We start from the raw sequence: 20,310 nt of genomic DNA, 5'->3' as shown, positions 1-20,310 counted from the left end.
AACAGAGAGCAGTTGTAAGAAACAGAAATGCTAAAGAGTTAGAACTTAAAGCCTCAGTGCCTTGAGACAACTAAGAGACAGTTTGGTCTTCCACCCTGGAAACAGCGGAATAATAAATCCAATGGCAAAACCAAAACCACCTTTCACATCCACCATGTCCCTCAGTAAAGCAAGGATGAGCAGGAGACAGGCTTGGGCAAGAGAAGAGGAGGTTATACCTCTATCCACTCAGTTAAATTAAAGTTATCTAAAAAAAATAAAATAAAATCCAAAACAATAACCCCACAGAAGCCACTTCTTTTATTAGAGCTCATTTTTGTTTTTATCTTTTATTTTTCTTGGGAACTTCTTCAGTGCAGTTTTGTTTATCCTTCCAAGCGTCTTAACTTCTGATATTTTTTTCCAGTAGGCAATTTCTCATAATTAGTTCCTAATTATATTTCAAAGCTCACACGTTTTTCAGGCAGATGCTTCTCCTCTTAATGCCTTTTCCAATCTTGTCTGTAGTCATCACCTCTTGAAACTAATCTTTCTTCTTCTTCCTAGCCTACTCAGGATTATAATTTCTAAATTATAATTGATAATTATAATTGCTAGTTTCTTACTATAGAATAAGACACAATGAAAAAAACATTGCTAGAAATACACCGAAAAAAAGAAAATATGGCCAAATCCTTCACTTCATCTGATCAGAAGTAGTGTTCTCTTTCAAAATTTTACTCAGTGCCCAACTGTTTGAAATAGAGACAAATCTTTTTCACTTTTTCATCTATTCTAAGTTCAGCTATTTTATCACATACCCAGCCTACTACCACTCCCTCATTTAAGCCTTCCAGGGGTAACTGACAAGATCTAATTTTTGTAAACTATCAATCCCCTTGTTTAATATCTTGGAATCTGCAGAGTTATTAAAGCACTTAAATCAAGCATCACTATATCAAAAATTACAGCAATGACCAGTTTTGTCAACTGGTAGATTCTCTAACATTCGCCATCTTCAAAATAGTGTGCTCAGGCAAAAAACAGCTATACCAAAAAGGTAATACAAAATTAACTTTCTATCATTAGTTAAGTACAAAAGATTTTGTTTGACAGTTTAAGGTGAATTCCTTTTAATTTATTTGATGCATTATAAGAATGAAAACACACTACTGTCACTATGTACTTACATACAACACGGTGTCAGTTCTGTAAAAAGTATCGCTCTGAGATTTACATTTTAAATTAAAATAATCACTTTTTTTAAAAAATCATCTTTGCAATGAAAAAAGCTGCTGGCAAGAAACTGAAATGTGGTAATGCATTTCCTTATTAAACTATACCTTTAGGTACTGAAGTAAAATGAGTTGCACTGACTTTGCATATGCAGCAGTTTGTAATTACAAACACTGCACGGATTCTAAAAAACTCACTGAGGTTCAGGGAAAGGGAAGAAAATGCAGCTATACAACTGCACAGTGAAGGGCTGTAACCTCTATCTCATGCGTTTCCATCCCAGGAAAAGGAAAGGTGCTAGAGCTTCCACATGCCAAAGCAAATCAGTGTGGTAACACTTACTTTAGAAACCCTTATTTTTTAAAACGAATTAATAGAAAATATTAGCATGTCAAAACTAACATGAAAGAAAGAAGTGCCTAAAAATGAGTAAAACACAATGCAAGATTTATCCAGTATATAAGGAAGGAAGTACTAATACAAGATTAACTAATAAACCACAAAAGGATGAAACAAGACTACAGGCAGATGATATAATTCATGAAGGGAAGGATCATAATTTTTTCCTGAGAAGCCTAGGGCAAGATAGCAGAAACTGAGACAAAGGTTTTCTTGGTTAAGAAAAAAATAAACTAATATACTTAATCTCTTACATTTAAGTAAAGTAAACAAGCTCGAGGAAGCATGAGACATCCTATGACACAACCAAATGAGACCATCATTAAAGCTTTGCTACTGGATATCAAGAATGCAAGACTTGAAGTGCCACAGAAAACTGAAGGAAAGCAAAATTTACTGCTTCCCAATCTTCTGCTCTCATCTGGCCTACTACTCTTGTGTGAGCTATGCCCATCAGATACAGAGCCTGTCTGACTCATCCAGAATCAGAACTAACCTTTAACACGCTCTCTAGCTACTGCTCCAGTCCCTTTCAACTTACTCGCCTCTTAACTCATATTTTCATTAGGCTGTTTCTTCCTAGTCTAGATAATTTTGACTGAAAGGAGCCACAGCACACGCAGATTCCTGTTGGTGAGATTTATTTCTTTATTTTACTATAACTATATATCTAACTTACCAAGGTTTATCAGTAGCTTATTCTTGTCCAAGATCTGGAAGATACCTCCCATTTACGCCTTCCTTCTCCGTAGATGTTGCTAACGTCAACTGTACAACTGAATCCTCTTCCTCATCCTTTCATCCCTTTCTGATCAATCAGGGATTTTCTTTCCCAGTGATGGTTCTCCTCCAGTTTCTGAAAGACACCCTCAGTACTTCCAACCCGTCTGCCTTCTTCATTTCCACTCCCCTGCAATCTCTGGAGTCCACATTGACTATCAACAGCACAAACTGTGGATAACTTCTTTTCCTCTCAGACCACATAACACTAAAAATAGAAATCAGAAGTCCTAGATTAAAGATACTTACATTCCGGGAGGCTGAAAAATATGTTTTGTATCTAATACCCTACATCTTCAGCAGTTGTCAACAGCTTCATTGCTCCCAAGACATGATGAAGTAAATACCACAGAAGTAGCAACATCTTGCTGTAGGTTTTATGCAAATAGAAGAGAAAAGAGACTCTAAAGAAAAAAAAAATCTAAGGACACTATCCTATAAGCACTAGCTGTAAAATGGCTGCTCAGTGCACATATTTCCAGGATTGGGTCTGATATAAGAAAGCAGATGAAGAATGAGTGCTGTCAATGTATGCTCAGACACCGTGACCATAAACACCTCCTAATCACCTTCTTCGTTCTGAGACTAGTGAAGGACAGGGCTTGAGAGGACATTTCTGTGCGCTACAGAAAATACAACCATTTATCATGACAGGAATCCCTGTATGTTGCTTTCCTGGTGTGCTATTGAAAACAAGATTTTCTTAAACAAAGATCAGCAATGAGGAGTTTTACTCTGAACTATCAGCCTTTTTGTTCTGTCAGAACAGCATCTCCAGCAATCAGAGTCCCATTAAAAAGTGCCAAACACACCTACTGGTAATTCAGCTATTGCCACATAAATCTTATCAGAAAAAGAAATTCGACAAAGCACATGCAAACAAGGCACAATTCTTCTGAAACATTATTCCCTATAACTGCTAAAACTTTGCTGGTTTACTCACTTAGCTATAACTTTGGGGCCAGAGTTGCCAGTAAGCGGCCTGTAACGATGGGAGAATTGCACAGTAGATCTGGGAGTAGAAAATGGACAGTCTCCTGACCCAGACACACATCCTTTTACCTGCTTTCCACGCACCATATCTGTGAACTTTCAAATGCAAACTTTGAAAAGCCTGGTTTTCAGCATCTTCCAGTAAAAAAAGGAAAAGACAAGTTAGCAAACAAGGACAAGTAAACAAGCAATTAATCTAGCTGTTTGAACATTCTGAAATATTATTCTGCTTGACCTTTTAAAATATCATTCCACCGAAAACATCCAGTCAGCAGTAATCAACCAGGCCTAGTGGTAAGCAGTAACACTCAAAACAAATAAACAAAAAAAAAAAAAGGACAAAAAAGGAAAAAAGACAAAAATATCCTGTATTTCCTTCTTCAACTCCAGAGCTCTGGAAGGAGTTTAATCGAGAAGTTTGATATTTTTTTTTTTTTTTTTTTGGCCAAAATCAAGGAAAGTACATGGCTTATTTCAGGAAATTACACTTCAGAAAATAATAGATTTTGGGAGGTAACTTATGTCCCTGGAACTTGCACACGCAACACTTGGGGCGCTGGGCACACCGTGATGTGCTGTAGCCAACGCGGCGCAGCAGCCCTGATGTCTAGACAAGATAAGCAGCGCGCTCCTCGGAGCGCACCTCGAGAACGCCTGCCCCTCGTGCCCACAAGGAAAAACACAGAGATACCCTTTTGTGCAGCACTGACAGCCAACTGCTCCAACTGGGAACGTAACACCGGGCACGTAATTATCATCACACCACAAAGAAAAAAAAAAAAAAAAAAAACAGCACATTATGCGCTAAAAGCATAAGCTGATCCTTAACTACATAAAACCAAAACCACTCCAAAACAATATATTCATATTGCACGCTGCTAGATCAAAAACATATAAATGCATGAAACTAGATAACAGCGCCCGCAGCACATCACCGTTCACAGGCCTCCTGGGCCCTCTCTCTGCTACACCAGCTTCAAGCACCTAGACCAGCTTTTCCCACATGAGCCTCAGCGGCGCTGCCCCTCACCCTGAGGCGACTTGTAACATATTTCCATGTCCTGTGTGGAAGCAGGAGGGAAGGTTATTTTTAAAGACACTAGCAAGTGCCAGGCTCCCACTGACACCCAAGAGTCAATCACTTCACTCTCTCTGTTCTCAAAAAGCGTTCTGCAATTCTGACCATTCACACAAAGAGCATCAAAAGCTGCCAGTAAGGTCCAGGTCCTACAGAAAACCAGGCATTAGGGAGGGGATGGCAGCAGGAGCTGGGACCTGCAGCCCACGGCGGGCACAGGAGAGCGAGGGGGAACCTGCGGAAAGAGGGATCTTCTGGAGAGCAGGGATGCGGCGGGAACAGTCACAGTGAGGTATTATGTGTGTGCATGCATATATATATATATTATACATATATATTATATTCACCATATACGGTCAATGACCAATTGAACCATTTAAGACCATGTTACATTTCAAGACTACATTTGGCAACTGTGTCACTGCAACTTAAAGGATGGACAGACCACAAAAGAACCAAAACATGAGCGATAAATAAGAGACAGAGATTGAGTTACGAAAAAAAACACTCGTATGAATATCACACTCAATGAGCTAAGCGTTTCTGTTTGCTTGTTGCTTAAAAGAAATAATACCCTGTTGCACAAGGCCCCCTTTCCCATGTGCACCAGGCTGGCTGGAGCATTCAAATCACACATAATTAAACAAAATTTACTTCTATATCCTGACAACTACAAAAAAAAAAGTGAAATATGGCGAGTTTTCATGAAGTTTACAAAACAATCATGAAAAACATTTATATCATCATATTATTTTTTTCTGGAACAAAATACTTTGCTGAAGTAGCAATTAATTACTTTTAATCATCTACCTGAAAAATTTCTAGGTCATCTGACAGTATTAATTTAATTGGTTAAATCAAGAATCTCTTTCTCTCTCTCTCTAAATAGATAGATAGAAGGATTTTGACTTTTCTTTAGTTGCTTGACTAAAATGTTGGAAAATGCGTATATGCGTATCATTCTAAAAAATCTTATTTTAATTTGTGGAAGCTGAAAGCTTCAATATTCAAATCAACAATAAGAGAAACTGGTTCTACGAAATCAAAATCTTTAAATTACTCCTCAGGCTATTCTGAGATAAGCTCCTAAAAGTTTTCTGTTTTGCAGAGCATAAGCTATATCTCTTTAGGGATAAGTGCCAACTCTACAACTGATAGAGACAAATGTCCTTTACGAGATGATTTAATGTTACTAAGCCCAAGTTTTCATCAGTCTTGACTACAAGCCTATCCCTAGGACTCGGGAACAGACCTTTCCCAGAAATAAGTTCATCACACATTTATCAGCAAAATGACCACAATTGCTATTTTCTCAAGATCTGCCCCTATTCTTCAACATTTTCAGTCTGTCAGTTTTAAACAGTCACAAAATTATCTATTTGGCAGTAGCTGATTCCCTGTACAAACTGGCTGCCAGACACAACCCAGAAATTACACCATGACCCCAGTAGTTACAGTATGCAAAGCAGGAAACACACATAATTACACAAAATCATTATTAAAAAATTGAAACAAAAACAACTGAGCAGGAATTTGACTTTAAAGTGTTAGGGAAAAGGAACTGTGACAGAGCACAGGAAAGGGGCCTGCAGGTGATGCAATGAAGGCCACTAGAATTAAGGATGAAAATGGAGCCCCCAAATGTGTTTCCGAGGATTATCCAGGACAAGACCAGGGAGCTATTTCTCTTGAAATCAGAAAGCTATGAGGAGGATAAGTGATCTGCACTTCCTTTCAACCTATCATAGGCACATGCTGTCAACATTTGAAAGCAGATCAAGTTGGAATAAAGTCACCTCTCCCACTCAAACATAAATATTCAATGCAAGACTCCAGATTTGGACAAAGTAGTCTCAAAAAAGTGAAGGCAGAGGACTTTACTCCAAAAACCTCCATTTCAGAAGGACATGGAAATAAAACACAATCGTGTCATGGTTGATGCATGAAAACCAGTAGGTAACTGTAGATATTTTCCTTAACCTGCAGTCATGATATTGAGGACTAATTGATAGATGAATAAATTTCCACGGAACTTCCTCAAAGGCTCAAATTTATGCAGAAGAGCACCAGAAATCTCAGTTCACATTAAATAAATCTGAAAGCACTCAAGAAGGAACAGAATAGAACATTTCTGAACACAATAATGTGATACATTGGACAATATCCTACTCTCATCCAAATATAAAATGTTGCAATCAAAGCAAAATCTATAAGTTCTCAATTTTAAGAGCTCAGCTCCATATTTTAAGTATTCAATTTAAGAGCATTACAATGTAAAAGTAAATTCATTTGATCTCACATAAAACCACATTTTAAGTGTATTTCAAATATTTGTGGTATGGCTGAAATTGAAACAATTATTCAAAGAAACGGTCATTTTCTTGGATTGAAAAATAAATAGACAGGGCACATATGTTACCATTAATTCTTGCTTATGGAAGAATTTCATGCTTCTTCATCAATATAAAGTATTAAATAGGATAAGATGCAATCATCATGCTATCTCGAGAGATTGGATTACATTAATATTACGCTCCAAGGAGAGGAAAAAGGAAGATACCATCATATTTCTAGCAGCAGAAACACAGAGCATAGCAAATCATTACACATCAGTGCCAAAAAGCCTTGAGGACTCACCTGCTCAATCTCCTTGGTCTTGGTTGCAATTGCTTTTGAACGGCCAAGAAGGTGCCCATCCTCATATCCCTCTGTACTATCCGTTATATTTGTTTCTGTTTCCTCTGTTCGTTCAACGTATAATGGAGCCGAAGACCCAGCCTTAAAAGAAAAAGATTTTTCATGGTTTTGGAAAAAAAACAAAGACCTCAAGATCGCAGAAGAAAATAAAAGCACTAAGTATGGTTATTCAATTAGATGCAGCTTTGCTCATTGAGACTATTAGGGAAATCTTACTGTTACCATGCAGCAACTACACGTAAGGGATTTAGAATCCACAGATAAGGTGACATCATGAAAAAATGGGAGTCAGTCTTTTAATTGTGGAAGGAGAATGATGTCGAACAACCTTTACCTGCTCTTTCTTTGTAAAGGACTTGAATATGTGATATTTGCAACACCAACAAGCAATAAATCTAAAATAATAGTGGGATTAACTTTCTGGGAAAAAGTAATTAAAATCACATATAATTAAAAATGACAAAACTAGAAGGCCACCAAAAGAGCTCAGGCAACATTCAGACCCACAGGCTAACCAATGTGATACAGTTATAGACCAAATAGCAAAAGCAAATGCCCACGTAGAGGTTTCCTAATGCTGTGAAAGAAATCTCAGGACTACCAACATTATACGCGTCTTCCTTTAAGACAGAATCTCAAACTGAAGAGAAGGACAATTAAAATGCCTGCAGGATTAATGTGGACTACCAACAAAACACACACTGCACAACATTTGCTGTGTACTAAATGACATTTCCCAGTGACAGAGTTTCCTACTGGGGGAAGAAGGGCTAGCTAAAAATGCCATCTTTATTAAGGACTTGCTACCACCTTTGCCAGAAACTACTGCCTACCAATCTTACCAGCCTGAGTGGGTCAACTTTTGACAACTCCACGAGTCAGTCTTTGGCTCAAAGCCTCAAGGCACATTAATACATGTTCATGAGAGAAAGGAAAACTATTTAGAGGCATAAGATAACCAGGGTTCTCTCAGAAGCTCATTCTTTTCTGGAGTGGCACTCAACAACATCTAAGTAATGGGGAACACCTAGACATATACACATGAGCAGCCCCAGTCACCTCTGTCCTCCTACAGCCAGGGATTCAGGCTACTGACTACCTCTATTATTTGCATTGCCACAAGATCCACATCTGAACTGAAAAGCAAGAGGTTTGGTAATCCCTTACCAATCTAGCTGCATGAACACTTGCCAACTTACTTCAGCAATAAATCCGATGGGTTAGTTCAGAAACATCAATTCGAAGTGTTCAATCTAGACCACTTAACTTTCCCTGAGGTGCATTAACACACGCTTGCAGAGCCTACTCTACTAGCACATCAGTAAAGGTAATCCTATCAGACAGGACAGCAACAACAAATACGTCTTCTCCCAGTGCAGCAAAATCAGACAAACAAACAAACAAAAAAACTGCTTAAGGGCAGCAAAAAAAAAATGAAGGCTGATACAGGCTATAACAGAGTAAAGGGTAGACTCCAAGGAGGGATGAGAACAGATGGGTATAAACTGACAGTTTAATGTTAAGTGTTAATGGGAGAATAAATAAATAAATAAATAACAATTCTGGAAAAATCTAACTACAGTAGCATAAAGAAAAATCTAATTTTTAAGATGGAAGAGTACCGCTCTCTGGAAAGAATATGTGACACAGCAGGCTGCCAGGGCAGGGAATTGAACTCAGAGAGGCAGAGTTTTCCTTCCAGTTGTATGTTTTCAATGTACACTCACACTAACTCAGAAGTCCCTTGCTGATTTTAGGAAGCTCAGCAGGTTGGCAGCCTTACACCAGCACAAGAGTTCCCTGGAGAAGCCCTGTGGGGCTGGAGCCTTGTTTTGTCAGTTGTAGCTCAAAATGAATTCAAGCCGTACCAACAAAACCTACTGTGTTTTGTAATAAAAAAGTAACAACAACAACAACATCACAAAACACAAGGCTTTAGTCTCCCTCTTTCTTCCTTTCAAAAAATACTTAATAGCACAGACATGCAAATTCAGGGGTAAATTGCAAACTGTGACTTTTGGAAGAGCGCAGAGAAAACAAGAGAGTCTGTTGTTGCAGTATTTTAGAGGCAGCCTGTGCACACTCCTGCCTTACCTCATACTCCGGGATCTCCGGGAAGTTGCCTTCGTCGGCCTTCTCTGCCTTCTCGGCTGCCCACTTGCTTGCAGCTTCTGCGAGCTCCTTTTCTGACAGTCTGTGGGTCTTATCCAAGGCCTGCACAAAAGCATTACAGCAAAGGTTTAACATGGAACACCTTTACACGTGGAAATGCACCTTCAAAAGTTAGAAAGTCAGATCACAAAACATTTTAAAAGAAAACCAATCTGAAGATATCTTATTCGTTAATCAATTTGTTAAAAAAATAGAAAAAAGAAAAAGTCTTATTGACATTCATTGGTTTAAAAAATACTACTTTCACTGTCAATGTCACTAAGTTCACAGAGTAAACAGAACAGTAAAAAGAGTCTGATATTTTTACTGAATTTAAAGAGACACGGATCAAATGGGAGCTAAGGAGAAGTGGGAAATAAGTGGGGACTGATTCGAAAATTTAACTCAGTTTGCAGGGACAAGAGGCTGGGACAGTAAGTACGCAGTACAACCTAAGCCAACTAGGGACAGAAAGAACTCTACCCGTATTTATAAAGTAACTATAAAAATCTTAAATGATCAGACACATGTCTATTAAAAATTGCTAATGTTTACTTGGAATAAATGTTGATCATTTATAGTAAAATCAGTTCTGGATTTATAGCCTTTTGATCTACCTTTTCAAACAGAAATGGTCACATAAATAGTATTTAAAAAATGATTTCCCTTTAAGAATACGATGCAGCTTCTACTAACACAGCAACAAATACATAGCGACAAATGCCCACATACCAAAACCAATTTAGGAATAGCTAACTTTATGAATCTCATTTGCAACAAGTGGATGCTTTAATTGTACAACTGTATATATAAAAGTATCCATTCAAGAATCAGCACAACTGTAACATTCAAAACAGCAGCACTAAGATGGATCCAAGACAGACACACAAAATCCTGCTGCCTGCAAGGCTGCCATGATCCCCACCCAATGGCTGTTTTCTAGCTCCTTAACCACAGAACCAAACATCATGAACCAGTTACTATCAGCTCATTCGAAGCCAGACCAGCAGGCAAAGGAAGCAAATACTGCGACCTGCAGTGAGATGCTTCATCCTCAGCCCCGCTGCTGTTCCCTCGGGTCAAGTCTCCTGTGCCCACCCTGTGCTGCGGTGTAGGCACAACGACAGAATCCACCTCTGCACCGGCCCGCAGGGAACCCCTTGGGATTCAGTGTCATGTCGTTATCTCAGGGAAGAATCCCTCTTCTCTATAATTATATATTACAGAATTATAAAGTACGAAATTAAAAAAGTCAGCAAGCAACACGGACTCAGAGAATTTTGATATGCAGACAGGGTACTAATAGGGTTGCTAAGAGAAAGGGTGATATAATTTATAATGTAGCATAATATAATTCACCTTTCCCAGCTACATGATTATTCCTACCCTCTTCACCAACTATCAGCTGCCAAGTCCCCCCTTCTCCCCCACACGTATTTTTCCCCCAAAGGATGCCTCACTTTTACCTCAATCCTGACTCTTTTGTTGCTGCCAAAAAATCTTGTATTATGGTTCCATTATACACTCCTCCCTTTCCTCAAATGCACCTTTGGCCAATACTAACAAAAAGAAAAGACCGGTATCTTTGTCACTGATAGTCAGCTTTGCATGAGATGAAGATAAACAAAATCTCACATGACTTTAAATATTTCCACAAGCTATGGCCTGTGGAAACTAACCACTCAAATATCTACTGGAACAGAGCAAAGAGAATTTGATTTACTTAATCTTATTAAATTAAATCTACAGGTCTATACACTTTTTAAAAAAATCTTGATTGCACTTTATGTAACAAAATAATGGTGTTTTCACAGGATGGCAGGAAAATTAAAGGAAGGTGAAAATGTTTCTCAGAGAAAAATATCTGCATACTTTTCAACTGCTGAAGCTTAAAGTACCAACAATGCACCGCTTAGAATAACCTTCTTTTTTCTTTTTAAACAAAAAAGAAACAAAACAGAAAACCCCAAACACACAAAGCCTGTGAAAAAAAGAAAAAAAGGTGTTTAAGCTGTTTGCTTTTTTCTCCCCACGCCCCCCCCATCTTTCTTATGCATAATATAACAACAGCAATAACCTGTCAGCTTACTGATATCTTTGCTGGGAAGATTTCCCTGTCTCACACATCTACCTTTTGCTTTAATTATGTTGGATACAGCCTCCAAGGCTTGTAGTCCAGACAGCTATTAAAGAAAAACACAAAAGATTTCATGCAGCAGTTAACTAAACAGATGCTTAAGATCAGATAACACCAACATGTATTAATTCACATGCATGAATATGTAAAAAAAAAATAATTAAAAGGCACAGATAAAATACCTTTGAGATTTGCATACAGTAGCTACACTGAAAAGAGATATTGCTGCAGAAGCACAAACCTTAACAATTATTTCAAAGGTAAATTATAACTTCGAGCGGTGAACACTATCACATCTAAGCTATAAAGTAAAAGCATCCAGCTCATTCATCAAGTTTAATTAAATTGCAAGAACCTGACCCTAGAAATGTTTATCAAGCTCCATTCAAACTTTTGTTGTTGATATTTCTAGTCCACAGAAACACTTGTTTGACTTAACTGGCTAGAGGAATCCAGCCATCCATCCAGGAGGCCCCACTGACAGATGGCACAGGTGGACTTACAGAAACAAGTGACAAAACAGCACTGCAGGATGTGCATAGTTCATTTCTGCAGCTGATGTTTCACAGACTCACAGAGTGGTTGAGGTTGGAAGGGACCTCTAGAGATCACCCAGTCCAACCCCCTGCTCCAGCAGGGACACCCAGAGCACGTGGCACAGGGTGGCATCCAGGTGGGTTTGGAAGATCTCCAGAGAAGGAGACTCCACAACCTCTCTGGGCAGCCTGTTCCAGGGCTCTGTTTGCTGGACAAAGATTTGCTCTGTCTGGGGAAACAATTTAATCAAATAGCAAGGTTTGTATTTGTGTGCATCCTACATCACCTCTGCCAGTGGATATAGGCAAACCTCTAGCAACAAAACAGCATAGCAGGGATTAGAGCTGACTGAGGAGGAAAGCAAAGCATTTTAACAGTACTTGACAGTCCAAGCTTTTACTGCATATTAATGCCAGGCAAAACATTTTGCAACACATTTGTATTAAGCAAGGATTTGGTATTAAGCAGCAATATGCTAAGTTGCAAGGAAAACAGGTGGCCTAATTATAAAATTTATTATATAATCCAAATTAGTGCAACTTGTGCCATAGACCAGCTTTTATCTCACTCAGCCTGTCTACACGGCTAAGAGCACCCTAAGGCCTCCCCCCTTCAGGGCACGAGCAAGGAGCCAGTGCCTCACGCAGCACTTCTGCTGCAGCTGCATAAGGAGGAAGCACTGACAAACACACAGCACAACCAGAGCCTGTTTTTTTTCTCCTGCTAATTATTTCCTTCAGTCTCACCTTTTCACAAAAATAGTACCTTTCTTCCCTACAAGTATCTTGCCTTTAAGCATTCCACATTTTTTTTTCTTTAAAAAACTCAAAAACTAAGCTAGTACACCATGCTACGTAGGGAGAATGCCGCTTTTTATAGGACCTTATTCACTTAGAACAATATATTGCATTGTTTCCCTACTTCTCATTAAAGCATTTCTCAAAAATTCAGGGTAAACGCTGCCACAGAAATGTTCATTTTAACCTCAAATATAATTTTAAGGTAAGCAGTCTGTGAAGCGAAAACCTTTTTATTGCCACAGGACTGCTAGAACAATACTGAATGCTGATTGTTCATTAGTGTTTATTAGCCTGCCTCTTCAATGAATTAGCATAATTATGCAGTTGGTGCTTAGCCCGCAAGATTTTTGATGGGAAATTAAATAGCATCACTCAGAATATAAAAATGGCATTTACCAGAGTGTTCTGCAGTGCCCTCTGCTCCCGAGGAAATGGCACCATTCCTGCTCACAGCAGCCTCCCCGTCATCCACAGCCTCCACCACACTCGTGGGAGTGACACTGTTGCCAAACCCAGTGACAGCTCCAGCAGCAGAGAGTTCGGAGCAAGTGCAAGCACGTCGTGAGGATCACTTGCTCCTAACACTTGTTTCCCCAATTTTATTTCTTCTCTATCATACCAGATTTTGGAAAATATCTGTTTGGAATACATTCAAAATGCTCCTTCTCCTAAAATAAGTGTCATGGAGTAAAAGGCTTGCCTGTGTCTTTAGAGCCACAGCATTATCAGCATCTCCCCACCAGATAAGGAGCTGGGGGAAACCCCTCTGTTGGGCTGCAGAACATTTCCAGACACTCCTTCCTTGAGCAGTGGCAGGTCCTTCCAAAGGCACCTGTGCCTGTGGCAGGGAGCAACCTGCAACCTTGGTGGGAGGAGCGCCCAGAAAGAAAATTCACCTTTGAGGAGGGCACTGCTGTGGAACCTGATGGTGATGCATCTCTTGAGGTTTTCAGTGACTGAGTCCTCTCTTTACCTAAAATTAAAAAAAAAAAGCAAAATTAAAGATGTATCTTGCAAATATATTTGTTGGCTTGGAAAAACTGCAGGGATATTCGCTTAATTCAGACAGGAAACCTCTACTACTTCCCATTCTCCCCAGCTATCTGGTGACAAGCAACAATGTTATTACAATGTGGATTTTTTTTCCAGCATTTAACAGAAAGGGCATGTCAATACAATTTGGCAGGATGATATAGATTCGCTTTGTAATACCCCTAGAGTGAGCTTACTAAAAAGTGAAATGAAGAATTCCTATTTTTTTATTACATTAATATAACATATACATGTAATATTATACAAGCCTATAAATTATATAAATATGATGGGATACATCAACAAGCTAGACGGTCTTTGCACTATCAGTCTTCTTGTTTTGGAATTAAGTGTGGAAATCAGCAAAATGTCAACCCAAGTTTCCCAGCTCGTCACGGCCACTGAAGACCCTTTGCCCGGTGTCAGCTACGGGCAGCCCCCAGGGCAGAACGGGCAGCAGCAGCTTCCAAACTGTGGCCCACAGGTTACCTACAAGGGACCTCAAAGATAAACAGAAAAGCAGATCTATAGCCACTAGGCCTGACTCATGAGACCGACCACATTCACTGGATAACGCCTGACTACTCACGAATCCAAAACTGATGACATAAACTTACTGTGGTCTCAATTACATTTATATTCATTCAATTAAAGAAATATAAATTCAAAACAAGTCTATCAAATACTTAAATACTTAATTTTTACCTAAATTATCATAATAGGATTATAAACAAGCATGACATTCCTTTAGTGAGCCCAAGTAACAAAGACATCTCATTCCTAAATGAGCTATTTTCTTTACACACTTGATGCTGTAAATTAAGATTGCATTTTATATTGTATATATTTAAAAATATGGTTACCTATGAAAATAAGTCTATGCAAAATATGCACAATGTTTAAAAGACATTTGAAAATTTGCCTTCTCCCTTTTACTCATATTTCATGATATCGTGTGTCTATGGCAGACTATTAATGCACAGCAAAGATCAAAAAACTGCTCACCTCTGCATACTGCCAGAGGCAAGTGAGTTACTGCTCTGCCAGAGGATTATTAAACAGCTAAACAACTGCAAAATCCTCACTGAAGCTACTGATGCTTCTTTTAACAATGCTACTGAAAATACTTAGGGGAAGATGACAGACAAATATATTTTTGCTTTTACACTGACGGAATCTGGCAAAGCAGCACATTTGAATGCAGCAGGCAAAAGTAAACTTTAATAACCCTTGATAAAAAAACACCAAATAGAAAACCTATTCAAAAAAAATAGTAACCAAAAAACAAACAAAAAAACAAGCAGTCATATTCAAGAATTTCTAGTGGCCACAAAACCAAAGATAAACTATGAGTTGCCTTTAACCACAAAAGCTTTTCAATAGTCCAATGAAAAATTACCAAAGAAGGCTGTAAAAAATGTGAAGCTTTGCATAGTCAACATATCAGACACAAACAGAAAAAAAGAACATGAAAATAATCCCATCTTTAATTTGCCACATAGTCTGTGATTCTGGGAGTATCTCCCTGCCGTCACTAACACTAACACAGCAGTTTTGCTTTTGCAGTACCTGCTTTCCAACGCTGTGTGTGTATGTATCCTACCTCCTTTCAAATGCACCAAACTACTCAAACTCTGCCTTCCACATACCTCCTTCATCACACCAGACTCTCTATGCATGATTTCAGATGAGTATATTATACAGCTCTATTTGAATAGATGGAACCAGACGAAAAAGATGGCAGTAAATGAATCAAAATTAAGCAGAGAACCTATTTAATTTTGAGCACTATTAGGAGAACATTTACTTTGAATGTGTATAAGACTATTTTTGAACCTACCACACACAACTCTAACTATACAATCAGATGTGACACTTTTTAAGCACCTCTTCTTACCTTCTTTCCTCTTGACTCTTCTCTGGCTTGTGAAGTTCTCTGCCTCCACTTCACTACCAAACGCAACAGAAATTGCACCAAGTGGCAGGAATCGCTGAAGGATTCCACAGTTTTATCTAGTTTTTCTCAGCACCTTTTCCTGTTCCTGCTAATTATGATCTGCATATCCATAATCCTCCTGTAACTTTAGCTGAACATCTTTTAAATTCCTCAGCTAGAGAGATACTTTGCCTTTCAACAACGAGTGAAATAATTACTCACTAATTAAGCAATAATTAAGCAACGTTAACACATGCCACAAGTTTCTTTTTTATGTATATAAAAGGTGCTACCTAACAGTCCAACAATGTTGTCATAGAAACAAATAAAGTGTCAATGAACAGAAAAAAAAAAAAAAAAAGGAATTAGGAAATCTGAGAAGATTTGTGAAGCCTTGTGAAGCAATTTGTCTTGAGAAGACCAAAAATGCTGTCAAGATAAATGGAAGTTTTGTGTCACTCTGCAGAAAGCTTTTGCAGAAAGGGAAGTCTAGTAAGAATAATTCACAAAAGCTTTAGAAGCAGCAAGGCAAGACTATAGTATGTTTAAAAAATAACTACTTTTGCTTGTTTTTGTAGGTTATTGAAGACAAAAGAGTCAAGTATTTTCAATAACATAACATTTCAGTAACATAGTTCATTAGCTTTCTGGAAAAGCCTAACAACTAAGCTTCTAACAAGCAGAATATACTGCGATATGTTTTACATTGCTTTGCAGAAAGCAAGATTTGAGACGAACTGGAGAGAAAACATAAGAAAAAAAGACAACGTACTATACTGGAAAAGAGCTGTGCACTCAGGGTACAGATGCTATTGAAATAACACCTGCAGTCTCCCACACTAAGTCTCCACAGATACACACATAAGGGAACAGAGAGTTCAACGAAATGACTACAGAGCAGGTAACAGAACTGGAAAAAACATCTATTGCCCTCACTGTATAAGAGAATATGTAAAGAGAAAGGTCTTATACAGTGGCAGCCAGGTTCACCTCACTAACCACTTTCATCATTAATCCAGCATTACCTTGCTGAGAAGAAATATTTCTTTTATGTAAAGATGACATACTTCTGCTATGCTGGGACTGGTGGAAAGGATAGACTTTGCTTCTTTCAGGAGAGTAGCTCCTGCTGCTGACACTGGAGCCAGATCGGCTGTGCGGAGAATCCCTCCGGCTCCCGGGCGATTCCCTGAAGAAAGGAGAGTCCCTCTTATGAGGGGATCGCTCTCGCATATAATGGGAAGGATAGAAGCTTTTTCTTCTGAAGCCATCTCTGATGTCCCTTTGAAAACAACAGAAAAATGAGAGTTACTTAGTTACCCTTGCTTTGGTTTTTTTCTTTCTTTCTTTTTCCTTCCTCCTCCACCAAAAAACAGCAGGTAAGAAAATTGCAACATGTTCTCTCTGGTAAATACAAACAGGTTAACAGTCATCTGCAAAACAAATCTGAAAATTGTCAACACTGTTAATGACACCGTGAATGGAAAACAAGTTAGAAAATAGAAATAGAAGTGTAATGGCTGTAATTACGTCCTCAGATTTCATTCAACTACTTCAGAGACAGAGGCTACTTCTCTCTTACTGCTTGATAATGTAGCTAAAACATGAAAGAGAAAAACATTCTAGAAATTGAGATTTTCACATTTTATTTCTCAAAATATACTCTATATTTTGCCTTATCTGGAATAATGTCTTAATATTATGACAGCTAAAATGCATATGCAAGTATCATTCACGTTACTCCACTATTTCTTCCACTCTATTTTTCTTATTTTTCTTTTGCCCTTATTTTCTTGCCTGTTTGATTTCACAAACCTTGCGGGATGAAGGTTTCAGGCATCAATCAGGCATTTTATATCACAAAAAAGGCACAAGAAAACTACAGAATGCCACAGCAAAACCTCCAGTGAAAAATACTACTAAAAATCTATTTCCTAAGTGTTTCACATGATATTAAACTTTTCAGTAAAATAACACTGAATATAATATAAAATCAGACCGATATGAAAACATAAATCTATTGAACAACTTTTTTTTTTTAAAAAAAAAAAAAAACTAGATTTATGTATTTTTATTCCAGGATGCACCCAGAATGTCCTGGGGACCTGACCGTGTGAGTGTGTATATTTAAAGGTCAAAAAAGGAGAATCAAATTGCACTTTTCCTACCTGGCCTCCACATTTACAATCACCCACATGAACGCCAACTGACCCTAGGCCACTGACACTAGTGTTGCTCAGAAAATACCTAGTGAAGAGCAAGTGCTCTTGGTTCCTTTGACAGCTACTACAGTAATGCTAAGCAAAAGAAAGATTTCCTAGCATTTATAGCACATTAAAATGCACTTTTTTGACTGTTTTTCTCCTGTTTTTCATTACAGGTCTCTATTTTACATAAGGGAATGTCCCCCAAAGACCTGTTGAGTTGTTAAACACACCACAGACTTTTAGAGATGTGGGCATCAAAGAAAGAACATCCCCAGACAGACCCATGCTTAATCCTTCTGCTCCCTTTTCAAGGGCCCAGAGCCACGTGCCCGGCTGCAAACGTTACTCATCACAAAATGGGTGAAATCACAGGAGGCTCCAGGTCCCAGAGAAGGTAACCAGAATGACCAGACATGGACAAAACAGGCTTAACGGAGGAGCAGTGAAACCCCTTGGTCTAGGAAAAACAGCCTAGGAAAAAGAAATCTAAAGAAGTTAGATGACTTCTCAAACATAAAATCTGGTGTATAAAGTTTTTATAGCTACATAAAATAGGAAAGTAATGTTTTACCTACGACAAATGTATAAACTGTTCAAGCAGCAATGGACTTGAAATGCAAAAAGGCAGATTTAGTTCTGACATTAGGAACACTGGGGAGACTAGTTGAGCTTTGAACTAGTCTGTGTAGATAAGACTCCTCAGGTGTGTTCTTTTTATTTATCTATTTTAAGGACAGGTCATATATCTATAAGGAATGATTTAGGTACAGATGACTTGTTCTTCTGACTGTCTCTCAGATTTGAAAAAAAAAAAAAATTAATTGACTATATTAGCATTTCTATTGATCTTAAATATGCACAGAATTTGATAAATCATCTCATCTTTCAGAGGTGCAGTCCAGGACAAAATTGAATTAATGTAATTCATATATACTATTCATAAATAATATGAAACAATGTAATCCAGAGTTTTTTTTTTTTTTTTTTTTTTTTTTAAGAGTACACACTGTAAGGGTATGAAAGGTTAAGGTATGCAATGATCAATGTAAGGCAACTGAAGTGTTTTTTTTTTTTTTTTAATGTGCAATTGAGGAAAATGACAACAAGTTCTGCTGGGAAAATTCTGAGATTTAAAATGTCATTTGCTGTATTTGAGTGTTTCTGTAACATACAGAGAGCTTTTGATTTTTTTTTTCTTTTTAAATGAAGCCCAAGCTTTCAGGTAGATTGGTACACCACTTTTCTGCCCAAAGCACATTTTTATGGGCAAGTTATTAAGCCACAGCATACAGAGAAGTTTATTATGGAAATGTTTACAGAGCCCCAGCTATTGCACACGTATAATACATGCTCTAATATCCACATGAGCCTTCACAAAACAACATTGAAACACACTTTTAAACATAAAAACAAATAAAAAGCCTCATTATACTGGAATATAACAGAAAAGCACAAAAAGTTGAAATCTCATGTCCATTTTTTTTAAATCATTCATCAACTTGATTCTAAGTCTTAACTAGACCCTATTTCAATGGGTCTAGCGAAATCCCTCACCCAAGATATAAGTTGTATTAACCAGTTTCATACAAGTTAGCAACACTACAGCATTTCTGATGCACTAATTCAACAAACCACACTGAACAGAACAAAATAAGCATTGTTTTATATATATATATATATTTTTTTTTTTTAAATATACTTCGCCTAGCATACACCTGCAATTTGGTAATGAAGGCCCCAATTCAGCAAAGCCGTTAAGCACATGCTTAAAATTCCAACACGTACTCAAAAGGTTTATTGAGCGGGGACTATTTAAGTACAAATTCAAAATTTTTGCTCAACAGCAACTTTGAGGGCTGTTTCCTTTAATATTGAATACAGGATTAATCCCTTTTATACAGGATCCTGCTTGGAATTACATTTTATCTTCACCTTAAGTCCTAAAAGGTAGGGAGCTTTCCCTGAAGTATTTCAGTAAGGAATATTAGCATTTTTAACCTCCATGAAACTTGACCACAGAACTCCCAGTAAAGCTGGCAATCTAGGGTGAAAACCGCTCCTGAACGTTTAAAACTAAACAGCCCGGAGCAGCTGAGGGAAGAGCACAGGTCTGACACAGATTGCCGGTCCCAGGCTTTTTTTTGGGGAATACAGACGGGGCAGAGAAAGAGCTTCCTGCGGCCCAGGACTCAGCACGGGGGAGCTCTGCAGCTGCCAAGGCTGCCGGGACACTGAAGCCTGTCCCAAGACACGAGTGCCACACGGCAGGGACCGACCGCTGTCCTCAGCCCTCCTGACCACTGTGCTCAGTGATAGGGCCCTCAGCAGCAGGGGGGCAAAAAAGGACG

The 20,310-nt window shown here is 38.3% G+C and overlaps 1 protein-coding gene across 2 annotated transcripts in view; it reads right to left on the bottom strand.

The window, feature by feature from the left end:
* Positions 1–20,310, bottom strand: part of PPHLN1 (periphilin 1) — a 58,352-nt gene that overhangs the window by 20,922 nt on the left and 17,120 nt on the right. The window contains exons 5-8 of one of the 2 annotated variants that reach the window (XM_088524132.1): positions 16,758–17,037; positions 13,684–13,743; positions 9,257–9,376; positions 7,103–7,243 (exon numbers count right to left, since the gene is read on the bottom strand). In XM_088524132.1, coding sequence (XP_088380258.1) covers positions 7,103–7,243; positions 9,257–9,376; positions 13,684–13,743; positions 16,758–17,037 — 601 coding nt within the window. Of the gene's footprint in view, positions 1–7,102; positions 7,244–9,256; positions 9,377–13,683; positions 13,761–16,757; positions 17,038–20,310 lie in introns of both variants that reach the window. The other variant, XM_088524133.1, reaches the window with a different exon arrangement.

Source organism: Tinamus guttatus, unplaced genomic scaffold (genome assembly GCF_059628265.1).
Source record: "Tinamus guttatus ecotype Peru unplaced genomic scaffold, ASM5962826v1 Tinamus_guttatus_pri_ptg000206l, whole genome shotgun sequence".
NCBI classification, from domain to species: Eukaryota; Metazoa; Chordata; class Aves; order Tinamiformes; family Tinamidae; genus Tinamus; species Tinamus guttatus.
The sequence above is the reverse complement of the archived record's forward strand: the minus strand, read 5'-3'. Positions and strand labels throughout refer to the sequence as shown.